At 36.1% G+C, this 21,504-nt stretch overlaps 1 protein-coding gene and 1 long non-coding RNA gene across 3 annotated transcripts; one reads left to right on the top strand and one right to left on the bottom strand.

Moving 5' to 3' along the window:
- Nucleotides 1–1,766: 1,766 nt before the first annotated feature.
- Nucleotides 1,767–14,120, bottom strand: LOC110877167. Its single transcript, XR_002556803.2, has 3 exons — nucleotides 13,988–14,120; nucleotides 2,602–2,669; nucleotides 1,767–1,998 (listed from the first exon to the last, which is right to left on the bottom strand). It is a non-coding gene; the product is annotated as an uncharacterized LOC110877167 (long non-coding RNA).
- On the top strand, nucleotides 4,872–19,714 carry LOC110877166 (probable ADP-ribosylation factor GTPase-activating protein AGD14). 2 transcript variants are annotated; one of them, XM_022125337.2, is made up of 13 exons: nucleotides 4,872–5,019; nucleotides 5,842–5,903; nucleotides 6,042–6,129; nucleotides 6,926–6,987; nucleotides 7,069–7,165; nucleotides 7,882–8,295; nucleotides 10,173–10,607; nucleotides 15,726–15,836; nucleotides 16,491–16,595; nucleotides 17,722–17,799; nucleotides 18,081–18,204; nucleotides 18,891–18,936; nucleotides 19,229–19,714. In XM_022125337.2, exons 1-13 carry the CDS (start codon nucleotides 4,921–4,923, stop codon nucleotides 19,362–19,364), a joined length of 1,857 nt encoding a protein of 618 aa, XP_021981029.1. In that variant the 5' UTR covers nucleotides 4,872–4,920; the 3' UTR covers nucleotides 19,365–19,714. The 2 variants fall into 2 exon arrangements, with proteins under 2 accessions (XP_021981029.1, XP_021981030.1); XM_022125338.2 differs by having other exon boundaries at nucleotides 17,725–17,799; nucleotides 19,229–19,366.
- The last annotated feature ends 1,790 nt before the right edge of the window (nucleotides 19,715–21,504 follow it).

The raw sequence follows: 21,504 nt of genomic DNA, 5'->3' as shown, positions 1-21,504 counted from the left end.
ACCTCATAGTTGGGTTGATTTTAAGAATTATCTTAAACACAAACGAAAGGAAATGACTATAGAGGATCTTATTGTTCGTCTTCGCATTGAAGAGGACAATAGAATTGCCCTAAAAGGCAGCGTTGCGCAGACTAGTGCTAGCGCAAATCTGGTTGAGCATGGGCAATCCTCTAAGGGCGCGAAGGGCAAGGGGAAAAAGGACAAAGGGAAAGGGAAAGCAAAGGCTAGCAACCTTGGACCAAAGAAAGGGGTTATGAAAAAGAAACCTCAAACGTTCCAAGGGACTTGTTACAACTGTGACGAGCCGGGGCATCGGGCTAACCAATGCAAGAAACCAAAGCGTGAGCGTGCGCACAAGGTGGATGAAGATGGAATGCCTTTGGTGGCAATGATTTCCGACAAAAGCGCAATGATGGATGAGGTCAATACTGTGACAACACTCCAAAAGGATGGTGGGTTGATATGGGCGCAACCCGTCACGTTTGCGCAGACAAAAGTTGTTACACCCTTATATTTATACTAGAATTTAATATACTATTTTAGGGTGGAGTTATTGTAAAAAAGACCAAAAGTGTGAGAAAGATAAGAAAGAATTTCAACCATTAGATCTAAATTAATTGAAAAGGGTATGATTGTAAATGCACTAACAAATTCAAATATGGTAATCCTTGATTTAAGGATTTGGAGAGAGAAAATCCTTAATTTAAGGAATTATAAGTTTATAACCGTCCATAACATCATTCATTTTAATTCTTTTTGCATCATTCACAGAATCAGTTCATGACATGGTGTTTTAAAAAAATTCATAGTTCAGTTCATGGTGTTTTTACGAAAATAATATAACATCATTCAGTAAACAAAAAACACCATTCAGAAATAAAATAACACCATTCAGAAACAAAAAACACCATCCAGTAAACAAAAAATAACATCATTCAGTAAACAAAAATAACACCATTCAGTAAATAATATAACACCATTCAGTACAAGAATATAACACCATTCAGTAAATAAATATAACACCATTTAGAAAAAGAAAAAAAAATACCATTTAGAAACAAAATAACACCATTCAGAAAAGAATAACACCATTCAGTAAAAAATAACACCATTCAGTAAAAAATAACACTATTCAGTAAAAAATAATACCATTCATAAAAGATAACACCATTCAGTAAAAAATAACACCATTCAGTAAAAAATAACACCATTCAATAATCCTTACATCTCTGTATCATCTTCTTCTCCGATTCCGGCACCACCACTGCCGGTCCGCCACCGCCGTCATCGAACACAACCACCCAACAGTAAAATCTCATGGTTCCCAACCGCCGCCGCCGTCTAACCCAACCACCCGCCGTCGTCGAACCCAACCACTGCGGTCCGCCACCGCCGTCGTCGACCACCACTGCCGGTCCGCTTCCGATTGATGTTTGATCTTCCGATTGATGTTTGATCTTCGTATTGATGTTTGATCTTCATATTCGTGATGTTTGCAGGGATTATGTTCTGAATATAGAAGAAGAAAGAGAGAGAAAGAGAGAAATTAGGAACATGATAGAGAGAGAACGAAATTGTAGGGATTTTGGATTGAATTGATTTACAAAATGAAGATAAAAAGACACAATTGCCCCTAGATATTTCAATTCAATCCAAATTAATATAAATATTTTACATTTTGGTCCCTATTGATCTCAACCATTAGATCAAAAGATCTAATGGCTGATATTCTTTCTTATCTTTCTCACACTTTGGGCCTTTTTTTACAGGATCCTAACTCTACTATTTTATACCAAAAGGCGTTAAATTAACATAAGTTTCAAAACTATTACATCCTAAGTCTACTAAGACAAAGGTTGAACGTAATATTGTTGTTTAAGAAATTGATTACAACAAAAGGAACACTGATTAACAAGTTCAAACATAGCGGAAGCTTCAAAAAAGAGTGTTCGGTTCATCATCTTGTCGCTTGATCGCCATCCATGACCTCCTAATTACCTATGAATCAACCATTAAATTGTTAGTTCTTGATGTATATGAATGATAAAATTCCGAGACTTAACACCACAATGAAACAATAAAAATGTAAAAGTATTCCAGGCTCCACCGTAATTTACGGCACCACCGTAAATTACGGTGAGTGCTGGAAATTCCTGGTTACACCGTAACACAGGAGAAATCCACCGTAAAACATTGGCCTCTACCGTAAATTACGGTGACACCGTAATTTACGGTAGCACCTGGGAATTCAGGTTTTTGTTTGGTTTGAGCATTTCAACCAAATTCCCAACTCTCGGGTTTCAATATTCTGCACTATAAATTTTAATAAAAGTCTAACATTTCTAGTATGCCACAATATGACCATTATATACATCAACTTATCACATTTAGAAATGTAGCTCATGTCTTGCTTGATTATTTGACCCGTTTGGCTTGTCTACGGGAATCCTCCCTTTTTGACAACTACCAACGAGTTTATTTCGTTATTCAAACAAGCATTCAATACAACAATGTCATCGCTTCGATTCATAATAACTAGAGACTTTGACGATCAACAACTATAGTCTAAATTCACTTAATATAACAAATCATGTTACATACCTTTTAAAGTGAGCCCTTCAAACGTGCGTCCACACCGGTTTGTCCACTAGATGCCCCGGCTTCTTTTCCTAAAGAGTTCAAGCACTTTATGTTTAGAACTCCATGTTTAACTCACCTAACGCACATTCGTGATACTTTATATTTATGCGTTTAAACTTAACAATTCAGTTTTCTTTTAAAACCTTCTTTGAGGCATTTCATCAAACATTATGAGGGCAGAATTTCTATTTTATTTATTTTCATGTTTATAAGTTGCTAATTAGCCAACTTAACTTCAATTAAGCCATCATATGTCATGTAAACATCACCTATTTCCTGGAACTATCTTCTAAGGTCGAATTTTACTAGAGTAACCACTAAGAACCCTAGAATTCATCATCACCTTGTAAAACCCACAACCCACCTTCAAGGTGTTCATGGAGTTTTCTGAATTTAGTCATGATTTCACATGTAATTGGTTGAGTTTAACTTCTAAACACCAAATTGATTCTAAATTAACCAAATAACACTCATGCAACATCAATTTTCCAGATTTCACAACATCATGAGAAATTCGAGCAAAGAATTAACACAAGTTTTTACATACCTTAGAATCCTTTCGTGATGAGGATCACTAATCTATGTTTAGATTTCGTTTTTGAACAGATTTGGGCTTTCAATTTGATGTTTTTGTGAGTTTAGGGTTTTGCAATGGGGGTGTCGCCCCCTTCTTCTGTTCTGATCGACCAACACTCCAAAATTTGGAGTGTTTGGTTACTAATTGTTATTTAGTTTTAATTTTTGACAATTCCAGCCCCTCAACTTTGTTCTACACATTATTTAGTAGGTTTTACCCTTTCATTAGTTATTTCTAGTCTATCAACTAACTAGGTTAAAAGTTTCTAGTTAGTAAACTTCCGTTTATTAATAATTTATAATTTTTAACAATAAGTTTTATATTTTCGGGGTGTTACAAAAGTCTCTTTACCACCTTCAAGGCGCTTTCTGGAGAAGAGAAGCTATATATGGGAAATGCAGCCACCGCTGACATCATGGGTGAATTACATTGCTGTGTTGAATTACATTGCTGTGTTGGCGATTGATGAGTTTGTAATGTATTTGTAACGGATTGTGTTAATGTTGATTGAGTTGTGTGTGTTTTTGATGCAGTTAGGGTTTTGATTGATAGAAATGTGGATGTTAATTGATGTTTTAATTCAGTTTTTTATGCTACGTGTTTGTTGAATTTGAGTGCTGTGTTGGCGATTGATGAGTTTGTAATGTAATGTATTTGTAACGGATAGTGTGAATGTTGATTGAGTTTGTGTGTGTTTTTGATGCAGTTAGGGTTTTAATTGATAGAAATGTGGCTGTTAATTGATGTTTTAATTCAGTTTTTATGCTATGTGTTTGTTGAATTTGATTGTTGTGTTGGCGGTTGATGAGTTTGTGTTGTATTTATAACGGATCGTGTGGATGTTGATTGAGTTTGTGTGTGTTTTTGATGCAGTTAGGGTTTTGATTGATAGAAATGTGGATGTTAATTGATGTTATAATTCAGTTTTTATGCTATGCGTTTGTTGAATTTGATTGTTGTGTTGGCGGTTGATGAGTTTGTAATGTATTTGGAACGGATAGTGTGAATGTTGATTGAGTTGTCTGTGTTTTTGATGCAGTTAGGGTTTTGATTGATAGAAATGTGGATGTTAATTGATGTTATAATTCAGTTTTTATGTTATACGTTTGTTGAATTTGAGTGATGTGTTGGCGATTGATGAGTTTGTAATGTATTTGTAACGGATAGTGTGAATGTTGATTGAGTTGTGTGTGTTTCTTGATGCAGTTAGGGTTTTAATTGATAGAAATGTGGATGCTAATTGATGTTTTAATTCAATGTTTATGTTATGCGTTTGTTGAATTTGATTGTTGTGTTGGCGGTTGATGAGTTTGTGTTGTATTTATAACAGGTCGTGTGAATGTTGATTGAGTTTGTGTGTGTATTTGACGCAGGTAGGGTTTTGATTGACAAAAATGTGGATGTTAGTTGTTTTTACGTTATGCGTTTGTTGAATTTGATTGTTGCGTTGGCGATTGATGATTTTATATTATTTTTGTAACGGATCATGTGAATGTTGATTGAGTTTGTGTGTGTTTTTGATGGAGTTAGGGTTTTGGTTGTGGATGCTAGTAGATGTTTTGATTCAGCTTTGATGTTACGCGTTTGTTGAATTTGTTTGCTGTGCTGGCGATTGATGGTTTGAGTTGTATATGTAACGGATCGTGTGGATATTGATTGAGTTTGTGTGTTTGTGGATACAGTTAGGGTTTTAATTGACGGAAATGGGGAGTCGGTTGAAGGAGGATGAGAGAAATGAAAGAGCGATACGAAATCTTCTGAAACTTCCTGAGAATCGGAGGTGTATTAACTGCAATAGTTTGGTCCTTCGAACCTGGTATTATGTTGCTTCAATTAGATGACATGTAAAGTAGTTGTGATCCTCCAAATGATAACAACAACTTTTTGAGACAAAGTTCTATTTAGAAAAAAGAAGCATTTCTGTCTTAGGAATAATAATGCGCATCATAGGCTGGAGTGGTGGTGTAACAGGATTTACCATCAATTCTACTAATCCGATTGATAGAACAACGATCCAGTGGTAGGACATTGGAAACTGGGTCTGGATCGGTTTTCATGGTCCTGAGCTTGAATCTAGCTACAAACATCAAAAAGAGTGCTAAACCCGTTAGTAGGTGACCCGATAAGGAACGCCATCCAACTTTCAACTCAGTCGGTTGTTTTAATATGGACCATATTCATGTAGTGAGAAACCTGTTATCTGTGTCCACAGCCTGGACTGGAGGAGGGAAAAGGATGGTTTTTTTTTTTTTTTTTTGTAGAAAAGTATTGGGTCAAGTCCAATGGGCCGGATCAGTTCAGGCCGATGCCAAGATATTGAGTTAAATAGAGGAAACCTATACACAGATACTTAAAGACTTATTATGTTCAGTGTTTTTATTAATTTTTGGTTTTGGCATTGAAGTTGGTTTGAACTTTGAACACAATAAGAAATATTGACAATTATGTTGCTAGTAAGTTTTCAAGCCCAGCTACACGGTGTAGCCTACACCAACTATTGATTTCAGTTACTGGTGTTAATGTGTTATATATAGCGTTTTTCTTATGACCACTAAAGTTAAATGAAATGTAACTAGAAATCTTAATACTGTTGCTTAGTATGTTTCATGTTATTTGCTTAACAGGGGCCTCAATATGTATGCACAAGCTTTTGGACATTTGTTTGCACAACTTGCAGTGGCATACAGTAAGTGCCAACTTTCTGTGGTTGAAGAATAGATTGCATTCTTATGGGGATTAACTATTTACTTAAATGTTTTGTATAAAACATCTCCTAACGTTATTCATGAATACATGTTAAAAAATTTACATCATCTTTCTACAGCCGTGAGTTCACTCACAGGGTAAAATCTGTATCGATGGCCAAATTTACTACACAAGAAGTTAGTGCCCTTCAAGGAGGAGGAAACGCGGTAATTATGTTGCATAAATGCTTCTCTGTTTATTTTGGTGATAATTCATGTGGGGGCCACCCAAATATTTAACCTTTTTCACCAAGGTCACCCATATATTGAAACTAGTTTATATGCCATCCAAGTTTGTATTCAGTTCCATTTATTCCAAATCCGGACAAAAACACACACCTGAATACTATAAAAGAACAAAAATACACTAGTTTTTTACATTCAATCATTGCTTATTGATAGCTTCACACAATGGTATAATTGTCTCCTTAAACCATTTACAGGGATTTTCGTCATTAGACAAGTTCTATGCCCGATTTGGTATAAACGAATATGGAGTACATACTTGGGTGGCCTATAAAGTAGTTTCAATACATTTTTTTTGTCATTTTATATCCAACATGTTTTTTGTAGCCGGATTTATTATTAGTATTTTTTACATTGGATTATTGCTTATTGCCAGCTCGCTATAGTGATGTTTTTTATTTTATAACTTTTAAGGCATTTTCATCATAAAGCATGTTTTTAGCAGGATTTGCTAGTTTTTTTTCATATGATTTGTTGCTTATTCATGGCTCAATACAACAATATTGTTGTCTTTTAAAAAATTTGAAGGCATTTGTCGTCATTAGGCATGCTTTTTGCCAGATTTGTGTGTAAACAAAACCACATACATACTCGATGGCCTATAGTTTATATACATTGGTGGCCTCAACATACATCATCCAATACTTTTATTACTTTACCTCGTGCAATAATCTACATAAATCTACCAAGTTTAACATGTTCCATTTTGCAATAATAGAGTGCAAAAGAAATCTATTTTAAAGAATGGGATGCACAACGCCAGTCCTTACCTGACAGCAGGTATGTGATTTTAAGTCTTCTGTAAAGCAATGTTATGCTTTGTAACAGAAATTGTAATCCTGTAATTTTTAATGCTTCTAGTAAAGTTGAGAGGCTTCGGGACTTTATCAAGCATGTCTATGTGGATAGAAGATACTCTGGGGAGAGAAGCTTTGACAAGCCTCCAAGGGGGAAAATGGTATCACGCTTAACTTATTAAATAACAATCCTTAATACATGCTTTGTAAACACACAGTAGATTCCAGATAGACATGCCTATTATCCGTTTTGGGATCTATAATTATTAGAGGTTCTTGTGTTGGGTGACAGTTATATTTATTTTAAATGAACATTTATATGGGTCAGGTTTGGGTTGGTCTTGGAACTCTGTTTGTCTTAAGAGTTATATTTATTTTTAATAAACATTTATATTATTTCAATAGTATACTAAGTTTTTGTATAAACTACTTACGAGATTTTTGTACTTAAAACACACTCTGGTTGACTTTCGACCTTTTTGGCACGTTTGCATCTAATCTATTCATGTATTTTACCTGCGTCACTGCGTGGCAAAGTGGTTGGTTTGGGTAACGGGTTAGAATAGGTAAAGTTTCGAAACGGGTTCGAACCGTTTGGCAAATTGTTTTAGTCCAAAAGTTTCAATTTTTATGAACATTTAGTGTGTTAGATATGATTACAAATTTACAGTAATATATTATTTCCATAATAAACTATTTTGACTTCTATGTATCTCCAACCCCAATTAACCCGTTCATTAGTAAATGGATCGAAATTGCCACCTTTAATCATTGATGGTTTTCTACAAAGTGATTTACGTGTTTTGTACGCAATAGTTTAAGTTCTTATGTACACTGTATTGTTCTTTGATTTTGGATACATCTCTATATTGAATAGGGGGAAGGAGAAGGTTCTAGAAGTCCACCGTACGACAATGACCGGCGTTATAGTGATAGGCCTAGTCCCGGTGGAAGAAGTGATGGAAGTTCCAGAAACAGTTACGATGAAAGACGTAGTCCTGGGTATGATTCAGATTTCAGGAAAAGCCCCGCACGTCCCGATATCGTTAATGACTGGCGACGAGAAGATAGATTTGCGAATGCAAAAAAATCTGATGATGGGAAGAGTTTTGATGGAGGTTTGAAGGTTGAAGGTAGGTCTCCTGATCGCCAAAGTGATTCAGATATATCGAGTCCGCCGATAGTTAGGCCCGTTAGGGAAATACTGGGAGAAAGTGTTTCTCCTCTTCGGGTTATCGAACCTCCAAAAGCTAATGGTTCAAAGCCAGCAGATGGCTCCTTCCAAACACAGGTGACTTTTTTTTTTCAATCAGGTTTTAATGTTAAACTAGTGGGTTACCACCCGCGCTCCGTAGCGGGTTCGAAACGTGGATAAAAATAAGTAAGTCGCGAGAGTTAAAGTTGTTTGATGTTTTATTTAAGGCGCTAAACAGGTCTTATTAAAGTTAAGGGGCTAAACATGTCATTATTAAAGTTGAGGGGCTAAAGTTGTTTAGTATTTAACTTGACCGATTAAAGTTGTTTGATGTAGTTAAGGCCTAAGGGGCTAAACATGTCATTATTAAAGTTGAGGGGCTAAAGTTGTTTATTATTAAAGTTGAGGGACTAAAGTTGTTTTAATTGAGGGGCTAAGTATGTCATTATTAAAGTTGAGGGGTTAAAGTGATGTTGACAAAATGGCATATTTATATTTGTATTATATAATTTGTAACGTTGTGATTTGGTATATGCTTTTCTTGTTTGCTCACTTGGTTAATACTTGTGAGGCAAGCATATGCGTTTAAAATAAAGATGGCAAACTGCGACTGGGGGGGGGGGGGGGGGGGGGGTTGCGTATGCGTAGCAGGTCGAAAATGGGTAGGGATCAAAATGATTAATTTTTGGTATGGGTGCAATTAACTTGGAATGCTTTTTGTCCAATATCATTAGTCTTTTAACATAAGTAGTTTGTTAAATGCGATTATAAAAATTACATCAGTTAAGTAGTAATATACTTCTTTGCATAAAAATGCAAATTTAATGCGTTAAAACTAGGGGCGGCAATTATTGACCCGAACCCGCCACGAAAAAAACAAGTCAACCAACACGACCCATTTAGAATAACGGGCTGGGTTCGGGTTGACCCATTAACCCGATTAACGCTTAGAAAAAAGAACTTTCATATTTTTGTTTTTTCCATTTCTGTTATACATGGTTACTCATAATAGTGTTAGTTTTAACACATTTTATGATTTACTTGTCACACTCATACTCACCATTAAACATGTTATCAATAACCCGCTTAAAAGCTAACAACCCGCTTAAAAATCAACTTGTATGACTCATTTAAAAAGATGGGTTAAACAGGTCGTGTTCGGGTTGACCCAAATTTATATGTGTGCGGGTTAGGGTTGAAATCTTTGACCCAAATAATAATATGGGTCGGGTTCGGGTTGAACATTTCAACCCATCAACCCGACACGATTGACACCCCTTGTTAAAACACACTTTTAGCTACTGCTGCTCATTTTCTTATAAGATATTCTTTTTTTTTTTCTCGTTTGACCCGTTGAAGGGTATAACCTAAATTCAGTCTGCTAACAAGTAAATGAGTCGAGTAAATTGCCAAAATCGTCCCTGAGGTTTGGGCATGTTTGTCATTTTCATCCAAAATAACATTTTTGTACCATATAGTCCTTCACTTTTGGGATTTTTTGCCATTTTCATCCAAAAGTCTTGACTTTTTTGTCAAAATCGTCCCTGGGATTTGTGATTTTTTGTCATTTTCATCCAAATGTTTGATAGAAAATATAAAGCAAATTATACGTTTGGATGAAAATGGCAAAAAAATCCCAAAAGTGAAGGACTATATTGTACAAAAAATTTGTTTTGGATGAAAATGGCAAATATGCCCAAACCTCAGGGACGATTTTGGCAATTTACTCAAATGAGTCGATATTGTCACCTTTGATTTAAGTTTGTTTGGAGACACTTGGAGTTGCAAGTCTGGAATCTGTTCTTATAATATGGAAGTTTTCTTTTTTCTAATGCATTTACAGAATTTGTAACATGTCTAACTAAGAATACAATTGTAATACTTGCTAACATGTTTGTGATTATTCATTTGTCCTTTTGTTTTCAAGTTTCAACATAATTTAAAGCCTAATTCGAAATTGTTTCCTGTTGCAGAGAACTGCTTCTTCCAGTAGCCTAGCATCTTCAACTGGGAATCCAACCGAACTTAAAACAGAAACTTCATTAATTGATTTTGATGCTTTCCCTGAACCACTTCCAACTGCCCCGGGCCCACAACCACAACAAACCGTTCCACCACCAACTGTGGCACAACCAGCACAATCATCAAATGATAATTGGGCCAGCTTTGATTCATCTCCCGTACTAAAATCTACTCAACCTTCCACAACAAGTTCTAATTTACTTGATATGCTTTCTGAGATTTCAGTTCCTGCACCTGGTAACAATCCAGCAGTTGCAACTACACCGCCATCAACGTTTAATGCCTTTGGCGACTCTGGTTATGGTGGCCAGTGGCAAAATGTGGTTAGTCACCAGAATCCTGTTCCTGCTACCGGAATTCAGCTACCTACTACATCGTTAAATCAGGTTGGTGGTGGTTATTTGCAAAAAAAATAGGTTCATCCTTTTCAAGTGTCTTTTGTGGACTGTTTTTTTGGGTAGATGTGGCAAGATGGGTTGTTGGGTTTCGGGTCAACATTTTTGTTTGTTTTACAATTTTTTAGAGATATTATCTGGTTAATTTATGGGCATAGAAAATATATTATTTCAGTAGTAATTTTTTTAGAGATATTATTTAATTATTTGAATAAACTGATATAGGAAGTTCTTGTTGGGTTCGTAGGCTTTAGGGTAGCCGGCCCTAATTAGGGTTAGCCGGCCTTAGTTAGGGTTAGCCGGCCCTAGTTATTAGGCCCACTTAGTTAACTTGTTGACCAAGTAGGAAACCCTAATCTTGTTCTATAAATACCTATGATGTAATTGTAGTCTGTGTCATTCTGAAAACAGTTGTGAGCCTCTAATAAAAGTAAAACCCTAGTTGCAACCCGTGGACGTAGGTCACCTTGACCGAACCACGTAAATTCTCGTGTTCTTTATTTTCTGCTAGTGTGTGTGTGTGTTTGTTCCGCTTCCGCTCGAGCCTACTCTGATTCGATACTCCTAACAAGTGGTATCAGAGCCAAAGGTTCAGTAAAGTACACGGTTCACACGGTTCTTGCAGGAGAAGGAGAGAGCTGGACGAGAGATCTTGATCTGCTGTTGCTGCCGTCGCCGCTGACTTGTTTACGGCCCGTACATATTCTCTGGTTACGGCTCGTAAGGTCTAGGGTTTGCGCCGTAGGGTTTGCTGTTGCAGATCTGGTGGTTTTGGGGTGTTTGGCAATTAGGGTTTCGGTTCTTGAACCCTGGTTATTCGCTGATTTTACGCTCGAGTTTGCAAGAGAAGTCGCTGGTTCGGGTACTTTGGGTTTCTGATTTATTGAAAGTTGCTCGGGTTTCGGTTGCTTGGTTCCTTGTGGTTTTTTCTGGTTTTCTCGTTTGTTATGGCTGAAGACGGGAAGTTCCGAATCGAGAAGTTCAACGGTACTGATTTTGCATGGTGGAGAATGCAAATAGAGGCGTTGCTTGGTGAATGCGATTTGGATGTGGTACTGGAAGAAAACCCTGCTGGAATGGATAAAGCCGCCGAAGCAATTTGGAACTCAAAGGACAAAAAGGCAAGAGGTAAAATTACATTGGCTTTGACGAGGAGCGTTGCATTTAATATCATGAAAGAAACAACTTCTCGTGATATGTTAGAAGCTCTGTCAAATATGTATGAGAAGCCGTCTGCCGGTAATAGGGTGTTCTTGATGAGGGAACTGTTTAATATGAGAATGAACGAAGGCAGTTCAGTTGCTGATCACATTAACGAGGTCAATTCAATTTTGTCCAGGTTAGCAACTGTGGGCATGAAGTTGGATGATGACACTCAGGCTGTGGTTTTGTTATCTTCCTTACCTGATAGCTGGTCAGGATTTGTGACAACGGTCACTGAAACTGCTGGAACTGGAAATTTGAAGTTTGATCGGGTCCGGGATAGTGTTTTGGGTGAAGACGTTCGCCGGAGGAACACTAATGGAGGATCTACTTCTGGTATGCTCAGTGCTAGCAGGGGAAGAGGTAAAAACAGAAGCAGTGGGAGTCGTGGGAAAAGCTTGTCTAAAGCTGGGAAGAATGTGAGGTGCTGGAACTGTGGTGAAAAGGGGCATGTTAAAAACGAGTGTCCTGATCCTAAAAAAGAGGATGGTAAGCAGCATGTAAACAGTGTTGTGTCAGATGAATCTGACGGTGACGTACTGGTTTGCTGTGAAGAGTCTATAGATTCTTGGGCTATGGATTCTGGTTCTTCGTTTCCCGCCATGCACAACGGGGAGACGATGGTGAATCTGAAAAAAGGAGACTTTGGAAAGGTACGATTAGCTAACGGTCATGTTCTTAATGTTACGGGTATGGGAGATGTCAATCTGAAGACTCCACTGGGCACTACATGGAACTTAAAGAACGTCAGGGTAATTCCAGGTTTAACGAAGAAACTTATTTCTGTTAGTCAACTGGATAAACAGGGACTAGATGTTAATTTTGGTGGTGGGAAGTGGAAGGTGATTGATGGAAATCTTGTTGTTGCCTACGAGAGGAGACGAGGATCGTTGTATCTAGTTGAGATACCTGTTGAGGGAGTAGCCGTCCCTGTACAACATAAAGTCTGGTTCACTGAATCTAGTAAGCGGACAGTGGCGGATCCAGGAATTTTTTTCACTGGGTTCACTTTTTTAGATACTCCAATTTCATATGACTGAACATAAAAAATTTCGGGTCGGTTCGACAGTTCGGATCGGGTAAGATTCATCACATAATAAAAAATTTCGGGTCGGTTCGACAGTTCCGACCAATTTCCATGCTTTTATGTGTACCATTTTGGAAACGTCTTAAGTTATCACCATTTATGTAATCAAACCCAATTTATGTATAACAAACAGATAGTCAATTAACAGTATTCAAAGATCAACAATGCTGACTAACTAAAGTTATTTAACAGTATAACAAATAGATAGTCAATTAAAGTATTCAAAGAACATAATCTCAATCAGGGCCGTTCCAACCTATTTGGAGGCCCAAAGCGAAAATTTATCTTGGGGCCCTTTTCAAACAAAATTCTTGATCATTTTCTTTTATAAATAAATCCTCTTGTAGTGCTCTTTTTTTATTGGCATCCATTACTTCCTTATCCCTCAAGACAATCCCAGATTTTTGAGATAATAAAACCACAAGTCATTACGGGTTAAAACGAGCCAGTTACAAAGATTTTAGGCATAAAATGTGACCATTATCTAAAGCGACTTTGATTATAATCTTAGTCACATTTTAATTCCTATTTCCAAATCAACTTATACAATATTTAAGAGAAATAAACAAATAAGAAAATATAAGAAACTTCTGAAAAACATATAAGAAAATATAAGAAACTTCTGAATTTTAAATATTCCAAAGTATATAAATAGGTATGGAAAAAATGACACATATATCAGTACTCTGTAAAAAAGTTTGATAGAACATAAACTTCAGAAAGCATTTTACAACTATTAATGTTGTCAAATGTTTCAACTTCAAATACAAATTAAGATTTCAGCAACAACAGCGTTGGTTTGTAGCAAAAAAGAAATAGCAGCAGTGTAGCAAAAAACATATTGCAAAAACAGTCAATACAACAAAATTGGTGATAAAATTAGGGCAAAAATAGTGTATCTTCAGAAACACATTCACTAAAGGGCCGGCCTTGATGTCAATTGGTTGTGTAATAAACAGATAGTCAAATAAAGTATTCAAAGAACATAATCTCAATTGGTTGTGTAATACACATATCTAACAAAAAGTTATTTGTGAGCTTAGATTAAGAATTTAGAAATCAGAAACACATTAAGACTAACCTGTCGGCGGAGGCGGAACCACGGAGGAGGATGGCGCCGGTGTCGGCAATCAACGGAGGTGACTGTGGAGGCGATTTGTCACTTCATCACTTGTTCTCTGAGTCTCTGACTGTGGTGTAGAGGTGATTCATTTGTTTTGTTATAACCCTAAATGGGTTTTACATTAAAGGAAAAAAAATAAAAGAGAAATAAAAAACGGAAGAAAAATTATTAATCGTGCCTTATATGGGATTCGAACCCGGGTGTTTTGGGGAAAATAATGCGGACATAACCAGTGGAGAAACAAGGTTTTTTTGTTTATGGGTTCCCTTTATATTTTACTTATGGGTTCCTTTTCAGTTTGTTATATATATTTACACTAAAAATTAAAAACCGAATGTGTTCCTGGGAACCCGTACTTTCTTAATAGGTCCGCCCCTGTAAGTGGAAGAGGGTTCAATTTGCGAACTTGAATCCTGGTGCTTTGGGGATGTCAGTTGAATGTGGTCGGGGGTCTAAGTTTAAGTCAGTCAGGGGATTTGGTGATAGTGGGAGCATGCATCGTGTTCCGGGTACAATCACAAAGAACCGTTGGGTTTTGAAGACGAAGATTCCGACTAAAGAAAAAAGCTCTCCTGGAAATAGTTTGCAAAATGTGGAGAGTGGTATTAATTCTCGGTGTATCTCTGGAGCTGGTGGATCGTGCAAGCCGGTTGAGATAGAGAATGGGTCTGATAAGACTGTTGGGTTGGAGCTTATGGGAGCTTCAACTGGTCTCTCAGGTACTTGATGAGAGGTGTGGTTGCAACTAGGTGGCTTGGATGTGACTGAAGTCTTAGCTTGTTCTTGGAACTGGAGGCTGGGAAGACTTGAACGTAAAGATTACTAAAGTTATTGGTGATGGGTTTCTTGGATGCACTTTGTGGACTATGCAAAGCCTCCGAGTGGGAGATTGTTGGGTTCGTAGGCTTTAGGGTAGCCGGCCCTAATTAGGGTTAGCCGGCCTTAGTTAGGGTTAGCCAGCCCTAGGTATTAGGCCCACTTAGTTAACTTGTTGACCAAGTAGGAAACCCTAATCTTGTTCTATAAATACCTATGATGTAATTGTAGTCTGTGTCATTCTGAAAACAGTTGTGAGCATCTAATAAAAGTAAAACCCTAGTTGCAACCCGTGGACGTAGGTCACCTTGACCGAACCACGTAAATTCTCGTGTTCTTTATTTTCTGCTAGTGTGTGTGTGTGTTTGTTCCGCTTCCGCTCGAGCCTACTCTGATTCGATACTCCTAACAGTTCTAACATGTGTAATACATAGGCCTCTAACCTAGTAATATAATAATAATAATAATAATAATAATAATAATAATAATAATAATAATATAATAATAATAATAATAATAATAATAATAATAATAATAATAATAATCTGAATCTTTGAATAAAAAGATTTTAAGTACTGTTCAGGTTGACTCAAAACCACTTAGTTAACTTTTTTTAAGTTTATGTAATAAACGTGTTTATCATGACAGCAAGAGGATTATGATAATGATCTAATTTACGAATAAGACAATTTAGGAGGCTATAGGTATTTTGAATAGACTTTGGGCGACTTTCAGCATGTTCCCTATAAAGTATATTACTAATTTACCCAAAATGACCCATTTGTAAGTATATAGGTCAAAATTGTCACCTCTAGCTCTTTGGATCAATGATTATTTCACACTATATTTACAATCTTATTCTACATGCAACTTTATGCAGCCATTGAATACTTCTGGTGGAGATACCCATGGGCTTTTAACCGCTGGTACATATTCTCAAGTTACATCCAGTATCGAGGCTAAACCTGCTGCCAAACAAGAGCTACCTGCGGTAATGGCGTATATATTTTTGTCAGCTCCATCTTGTGTTTTGTTTTTCTCCTGTATTTGCTAGAGTTTACAAGATGGGTGATTTGGCGGGATCGATAACAGGGCAAATCTGTTGTTGACATAGATCGTTTTTAGTACGGTTGATAACGGGCTTGGGCTGACCCACAAAACACTTTTTGTCCATTTTTTAATTATTTTTAAATAATAAGTATATTGTTAAATAGTGGTTAAAAGGTCAAAAATGAGTGTTGAAACTGGTCATTTTCTGTATGAGTCAATACGGTCTTGGGCCCTTTGGGTTACTTTTGTTCATATTGTAAATGTTCTATAAATAATAATTATTTTAATCATGATTGTCAAAATGTTGTTATAAATAATGATTATTTGCCCCAACAACATATGTTGTTCAAATATTATATAAAATACGAATGTGTTCATCATGATTACAGAAACAATATTACAATACTAATGTAAAATTTGAATAAAATAATTTAGAATGGGGTTGTATGCATTAAATTAGACTTCGATGACTTTCACCGTGTTTGACTCATTTCCCTATTAGCTATTATTAGATTAATCACAACCTAAATCAATCCATTCACAAGTAAATATGGTTTTCTATTTTCCACTTTTAATAAATGTGTTGCGTATGCAGGATTTATTTACGTCAAGCTATCCATCCTATACTGCTCAAGGTCCAGGCTGGTACTCTGCTCCACAATATGGCATGGGATACAATATGCAATATAACCTTCCACAGGTTTGATGCAACTTACTTGCCACATTAACGTTATTTTTGTGGTTATAGGTTTTGTCTCGGATAGAAAATACATGTAAATTGAACAGTAAATACAAGTATATAACAAGGTAGAAGATAATGATATTAATTAACAACCCAATATTTGAGAGACAAGACCTACTTTTGTTTAAAAGATAACCGAGAACTCTCCTCGTAATGCTCACTCATTCAATTTTTATTTTTTTATTTTATATATTCCATACCCTACTAAAACTACCAAAGGCAATTGTTATTTAAAAGGCAACTAGTGGGTTACCACCCGTGTTCCGCAGCGGGTTAGAAACGTAGATAAAGTTAAGCAAATCGTGAGAGTTAAAGTTGTTTGATGTTTTAGTTAAGGGGCTAAACATGTTATTACGAAAGTTAAGGGGCTAAACATGTCATTTCTAAACTGAGGGGCTAAAGTTGTTTATTATTAAAGTTGAGAGGCTAAAGTTGTTTTAGTTAAGGGGCTAAACATGTCATTATTAAAATTTCAGGGCTAAAGTTGTTTATTATTAAAGTTGAGGGGCTAAAGTTGCTTGATGTAATTAAGGGTCTAAACATGTCATTATCAAAGTAGAGAGGCTAAAGTTGTTTATTATTAAAGTTGAGGGGCTGTAGTTGTTTATTATTAAAGTTGAGGGGCTAAAGTTGTTTGATGTTGACAAAATAGCATATTTATAGTATTTCATATATATCTTTCTCAAAAGTCAAAATCTCATGTGTGTGTTCATTAAGTTTACCATGTTTATCCATTTCATAGTAAAAAAAAAAATTAGTTTGTATAATAGTTTGTTTTACCTAATAAATGAAGATAACATAATATAAGAAAGTTGTTTTCCTCTATGTATATTACCGTTATACTTCACTGATTTTACTTTATATAGTATGAAATCAATAAACATGATGTTTTGAAAGGGTAATATATTTTGAAGGTAATATATGGACTTAAACCTATTTAAAAAGCAAATACCAATCTTATTATTAAAGTACTAATGTTGCTTCTCTATATAATTTTTTCTCGCTTTCATGGATCTAAAAGTTATGTTTCTTGTTTCTTATTATATATAAACGCTACTAAACTAGTTGTGGTTTATAATTGTAGCAGCATACGCCACCTGCTTCTGTACAGTCATCAAATCCATTTGATATCAACGAATCACCTTCAGTTCAATCTACAGCAGTAAGTCTATGAGTTATATGTTCGTTTTTGTTTTTGTTTTTATCGGTTACTATTGGCTGAGCTTCAAGGTTAATTGCCAAAAATCTATTTATTAATCGAACAGAATTATTATTATCTTAACAGATCAACGTGTTTTTTAATTCTTAGAAATAATGCTAAAACATGAATTCTCATATTTGTCCTCTGTTCAGATGCTTATATTGTGTCAAGAATCACAAAAGCTTATATTTTATATATAATAGCTTTAATATTTTCTTTGATACAAATTGCTCTTTTTGTAGTTCCCTTCCATGGCACCATTACAAGATGCTTTACCAAACATGGGACCCGCATCTAGCATACAACAAATCACGGGTCTAGGTGCTCCGGCACCGACATGGATGACCCACCAATCAATGCCTTCTGGTATTGTCCTTTTCTCCTTGTTTGTGCAACATGAAATCCACGTTCAAAGGTGGCAGTTTTGACCCGTGTACTTAGGATTAGGTCGATTGGGTTGTTTCTAGTTTCAAATGAGCCAAATACTTTTTTAGCTAAAATTATAATGACTCAAATGGGTCAAACCAATATGTATATTAAGACATACAACCTTCTAAATTGCTTTGGTAAAATCTCAAGATAATTACCGCAATGGTATTGTGCTTGTTATAATATACAAGGCTTTGATAACTTTTATAAACTCAAACGGGCCAAATAAAAGAATTTACATGGAAAGAGTCAAATGGTTTGAAAGTTGCCCCGAGTGTATATCTAATCCACACAGCCTCCTAGATCAATTTATTTGAAAATTTGGATTATGAACAATACTGATTTTATAAATCATGTTTAATGAATTAACCTTTTAATAAAAGAATAGTAAATTGCCATTTTAGTCCCTGTGGTTTCCTTTTTTTTTGTCATTTTCGTCCAACCCACTTAACTCCATCCAAAAAAGCTAAGTCAGTGGTGTTTTGGTCACATTACAACTTATTCATACCCGAACCAAAAAATGATCTGTTACCTAACCCATCCATCTTACCAGTCCCACTCACATATATTAATTACATATGAATGTATTATTCTCACTACTTGATTTATTGTATAAACATCAGGTCCATTCATGGGACAGGTACCTCCAAACATCCCACCTCAACCCAGGTAATAATCTCACCACAATTCTAATTCTATTTATGTTTCTCATAACTGCAATAAATTAATATTCTTAACCAGTCTTTGCCTAGAACAATTAAATAATTGCAAATCTCAAAAATTAAATGTTTTTATCTTGCCCTTGACGTTGAACTTCTTAGTAAAATGCTCTTATGACTTGCTCATCTGTTGAACATTTATATTCGGCCACGGTTCTTATATTCAAAGTCGCAAACTTACAGTTTTAACTGATTCGCTATTAATTAGCTTAACTTAGTATCATATTGTGTTTTCTTTGCAGGCCGCCACAAGTAGGAACATTTGGATACGATATGACATCGTTTGCTTCCATGAATAGCACAAATCAACAACAAAGTGGATTTTATGCTGCACCTGCTGCTACACCAAACACCTTCTCCTCTAACCCGTTTGGGTAAATTAAAAGAATGAAATCTCGTTATATATTGAATGATTATTCAACAAGTATGCAAAATCATCTAATTTGCTTGCTCGAGAATCGTCAAAGAGGGTTCCTGTTGTAGATTTGTATTTATCAACTTCATCAGTTGGTAAATTAAGGTGCTGTTTTCCGGGCCAATGTAAAAAACGGTGTCATGTTGTAAGAAAAAAATCGAAAAATTGGTGGTAGAAGTTTTATTAAGATTTTTTTTTTGTTTTTTTTTTTATGGTGATTTTGTTTGTCTTTATTGTTGCCTTTTTTTATAAATTGTATAATGGTTGTAAAACTTGAGTTATATTTATTATTCTTTTGTTTACTTTTTATATAGCTTTCAACGTTATTCGGTTTTTGTTCTTGTGATATTATGAGGTGGGTAAAACAAACTTGCAAACCTTGTTAACTTTCGTGTAATCATAAATTTTGTTGACTTGCATAATTATGCACATCTTGTGTTGCTGTAAGGATCCACCGAGAGGTTACCTCGATATGTCAGTAATCAATATGTGTTGGGCCTAAACGCGTTGTGTTTAGCACTTCAACCGGCTAGAGATACTTTACGAGTCCCTAGTCTAGTATGGATGTATGATACAGTCTTGTCTACATTTTGTTGGAGTCATTATTCGTTACCATCCGATTCTGTTTCCAATTTTCAGTAGGAACATCACATCGCAGTTCGCAGCCGAGGCCTATAGCCCATAGGCATGGAAACGTATGGGCTGAAGTGGGGGTCGAAATTTTCTGTCAGGTTATCATTTTATGGGGTGTGACAGGTTCAAATGCCGGGACATTCCTTCGTCGCTTGCAGCAACATCTTACATATTGGTGTTGTGCCTTTCAATAATCTTACGTTCTTGTAACAAAGTGGCATGATATACATCGAGTTGTGTCGTGAACTTATGTATGCTATGTGAACGTTGTTTTACATGCTTGTATGATCTTCTCCGAACTTGTGTGATGTCTTGAGAAGCTAATTTTAGATAATTATGGTATGGGTCAAGTTATTCTACAAAGTCTTCTAATTGTAAGAAGTGTAAGAAGGATTTATAGAGTGACAAGTGTCTAATAACCTAAAACTAAACCCACTACATCACCACCAAAAACCTAAACACCCACCTCCCCCCCCACCACCACCCAAAAACCTAACCCCCCCACCCCCCCAAAAAAAACCTAAAAAAAACTAAACACCCACACCCACCCCCCACCCCCACCCAAAAACCTAAACCCCCTCCCCCCACCCCCTCGGCAAAAAAAAAAAAAAATTTTTTTTTTTTTTAGGGTGGGTGATGTGTGGTGGTGGGGGGGGGGGGGGTTTAGGTTTTTGGTGGTGGTGGATGTTTAAGGTTTTTTTTTTTTTTTTTTGTAGTGGGTTTTTTTGTGTAGTGGGTTTTTTTAGGTTATTGGACATTTGTCACTCTATAAATCCTTCTTACACTTCTTACAATTAGGATCCTTTGTATTTGATCCTAATCCATCATGGTAGCGGATTTTTTATACAATATTACAAATTTACAATCTTGTAATAACTTGTTGGCAATGTATACTCTATATGCATATGATTGTGTTATGAACTTTTACATATGTGTTACAAACCTTGCTTTCATGTTCTTGTATAATATTTTGTGGCCATGATCCCATCTTAGATTTGAAATTGAAAGTATGCTCTTGTTGCGTCAAGGCGCATATTAAGAACCAGTGGCGGATCTAGAAAATCTTCATAGGGGTAACGTCTTAAAAGAAAGGGGGTAACGAAATCGAAAAAACGTTAAAAAAATGTCAATTTTTTTCCAAAATTTACACTACCGCCGGAGCGCCAAGGGGTAGCGGAGGCTACCCCTTCTCATATGGTACATCCGCCCCTGTTAAGAACCACACCATCATCACCACCTCTACTACATCTTCTGGTGATAAGATTAGTTTGATGACAAACAATATTAAGAAACATGAGTTAGGACCATGGTACAAAACATGTTAAGACTTGAAACTTCATGGACGAAGAACGTTAAAGGTGAACCGAATCTGATGTTTGGTGCAAACCTCATGGACAAAAACTGTAGTTTATTCCCTGGTCTAGCTGAAATGACAAACTTACCCCTCATGTAAAGCACACGTGGGGGGGG

The sequence above is a fragment of the Helianthus annuus genome, chromosome 9 (genome assembly GCF_002127325.2).
Source record: "Helianthus annuus cultivar XRQ/B chromosome 9, HanXRQr2.0-SUNRISE, whole genome shotgun sequence".
NCBI lineage: Eukaryota > Viridiplantae > Streptophyta > Magnoliopsida > Asterales > Asteraceae > Helianthus > Helianthus annuus.
The sequence above is the reverse complement of the archived record's forward strand: the minus strand, read 5'-3'. Positions and strand labels throughout refer to the sequence as shown.

Bases quoted from the DNA above. Each gene is read 5' to 3' on its own strand.
- LOC110877166 (XM_022125337.2), top strand. From the start codon at position 4,921: ATGGGGAGTCGGTTGAAGGAGGATGAGAGAAATGAAAGAGCGATACGA. The intron at 5,904-6,041 runs GTAAGTGCCAAC...ATCTTTCTACAG, and splicing joins ACAACTTGCAGTGGCATACA to CCGTGAGTTCACTCACAGGG. The intron at 16,596-17,721 runs GTTTGATGCAAC...TTATAATTGTAG, and splicing joins TGCAATATAACCTTCCACAG to CAGCATACGCCACCTGCTTC.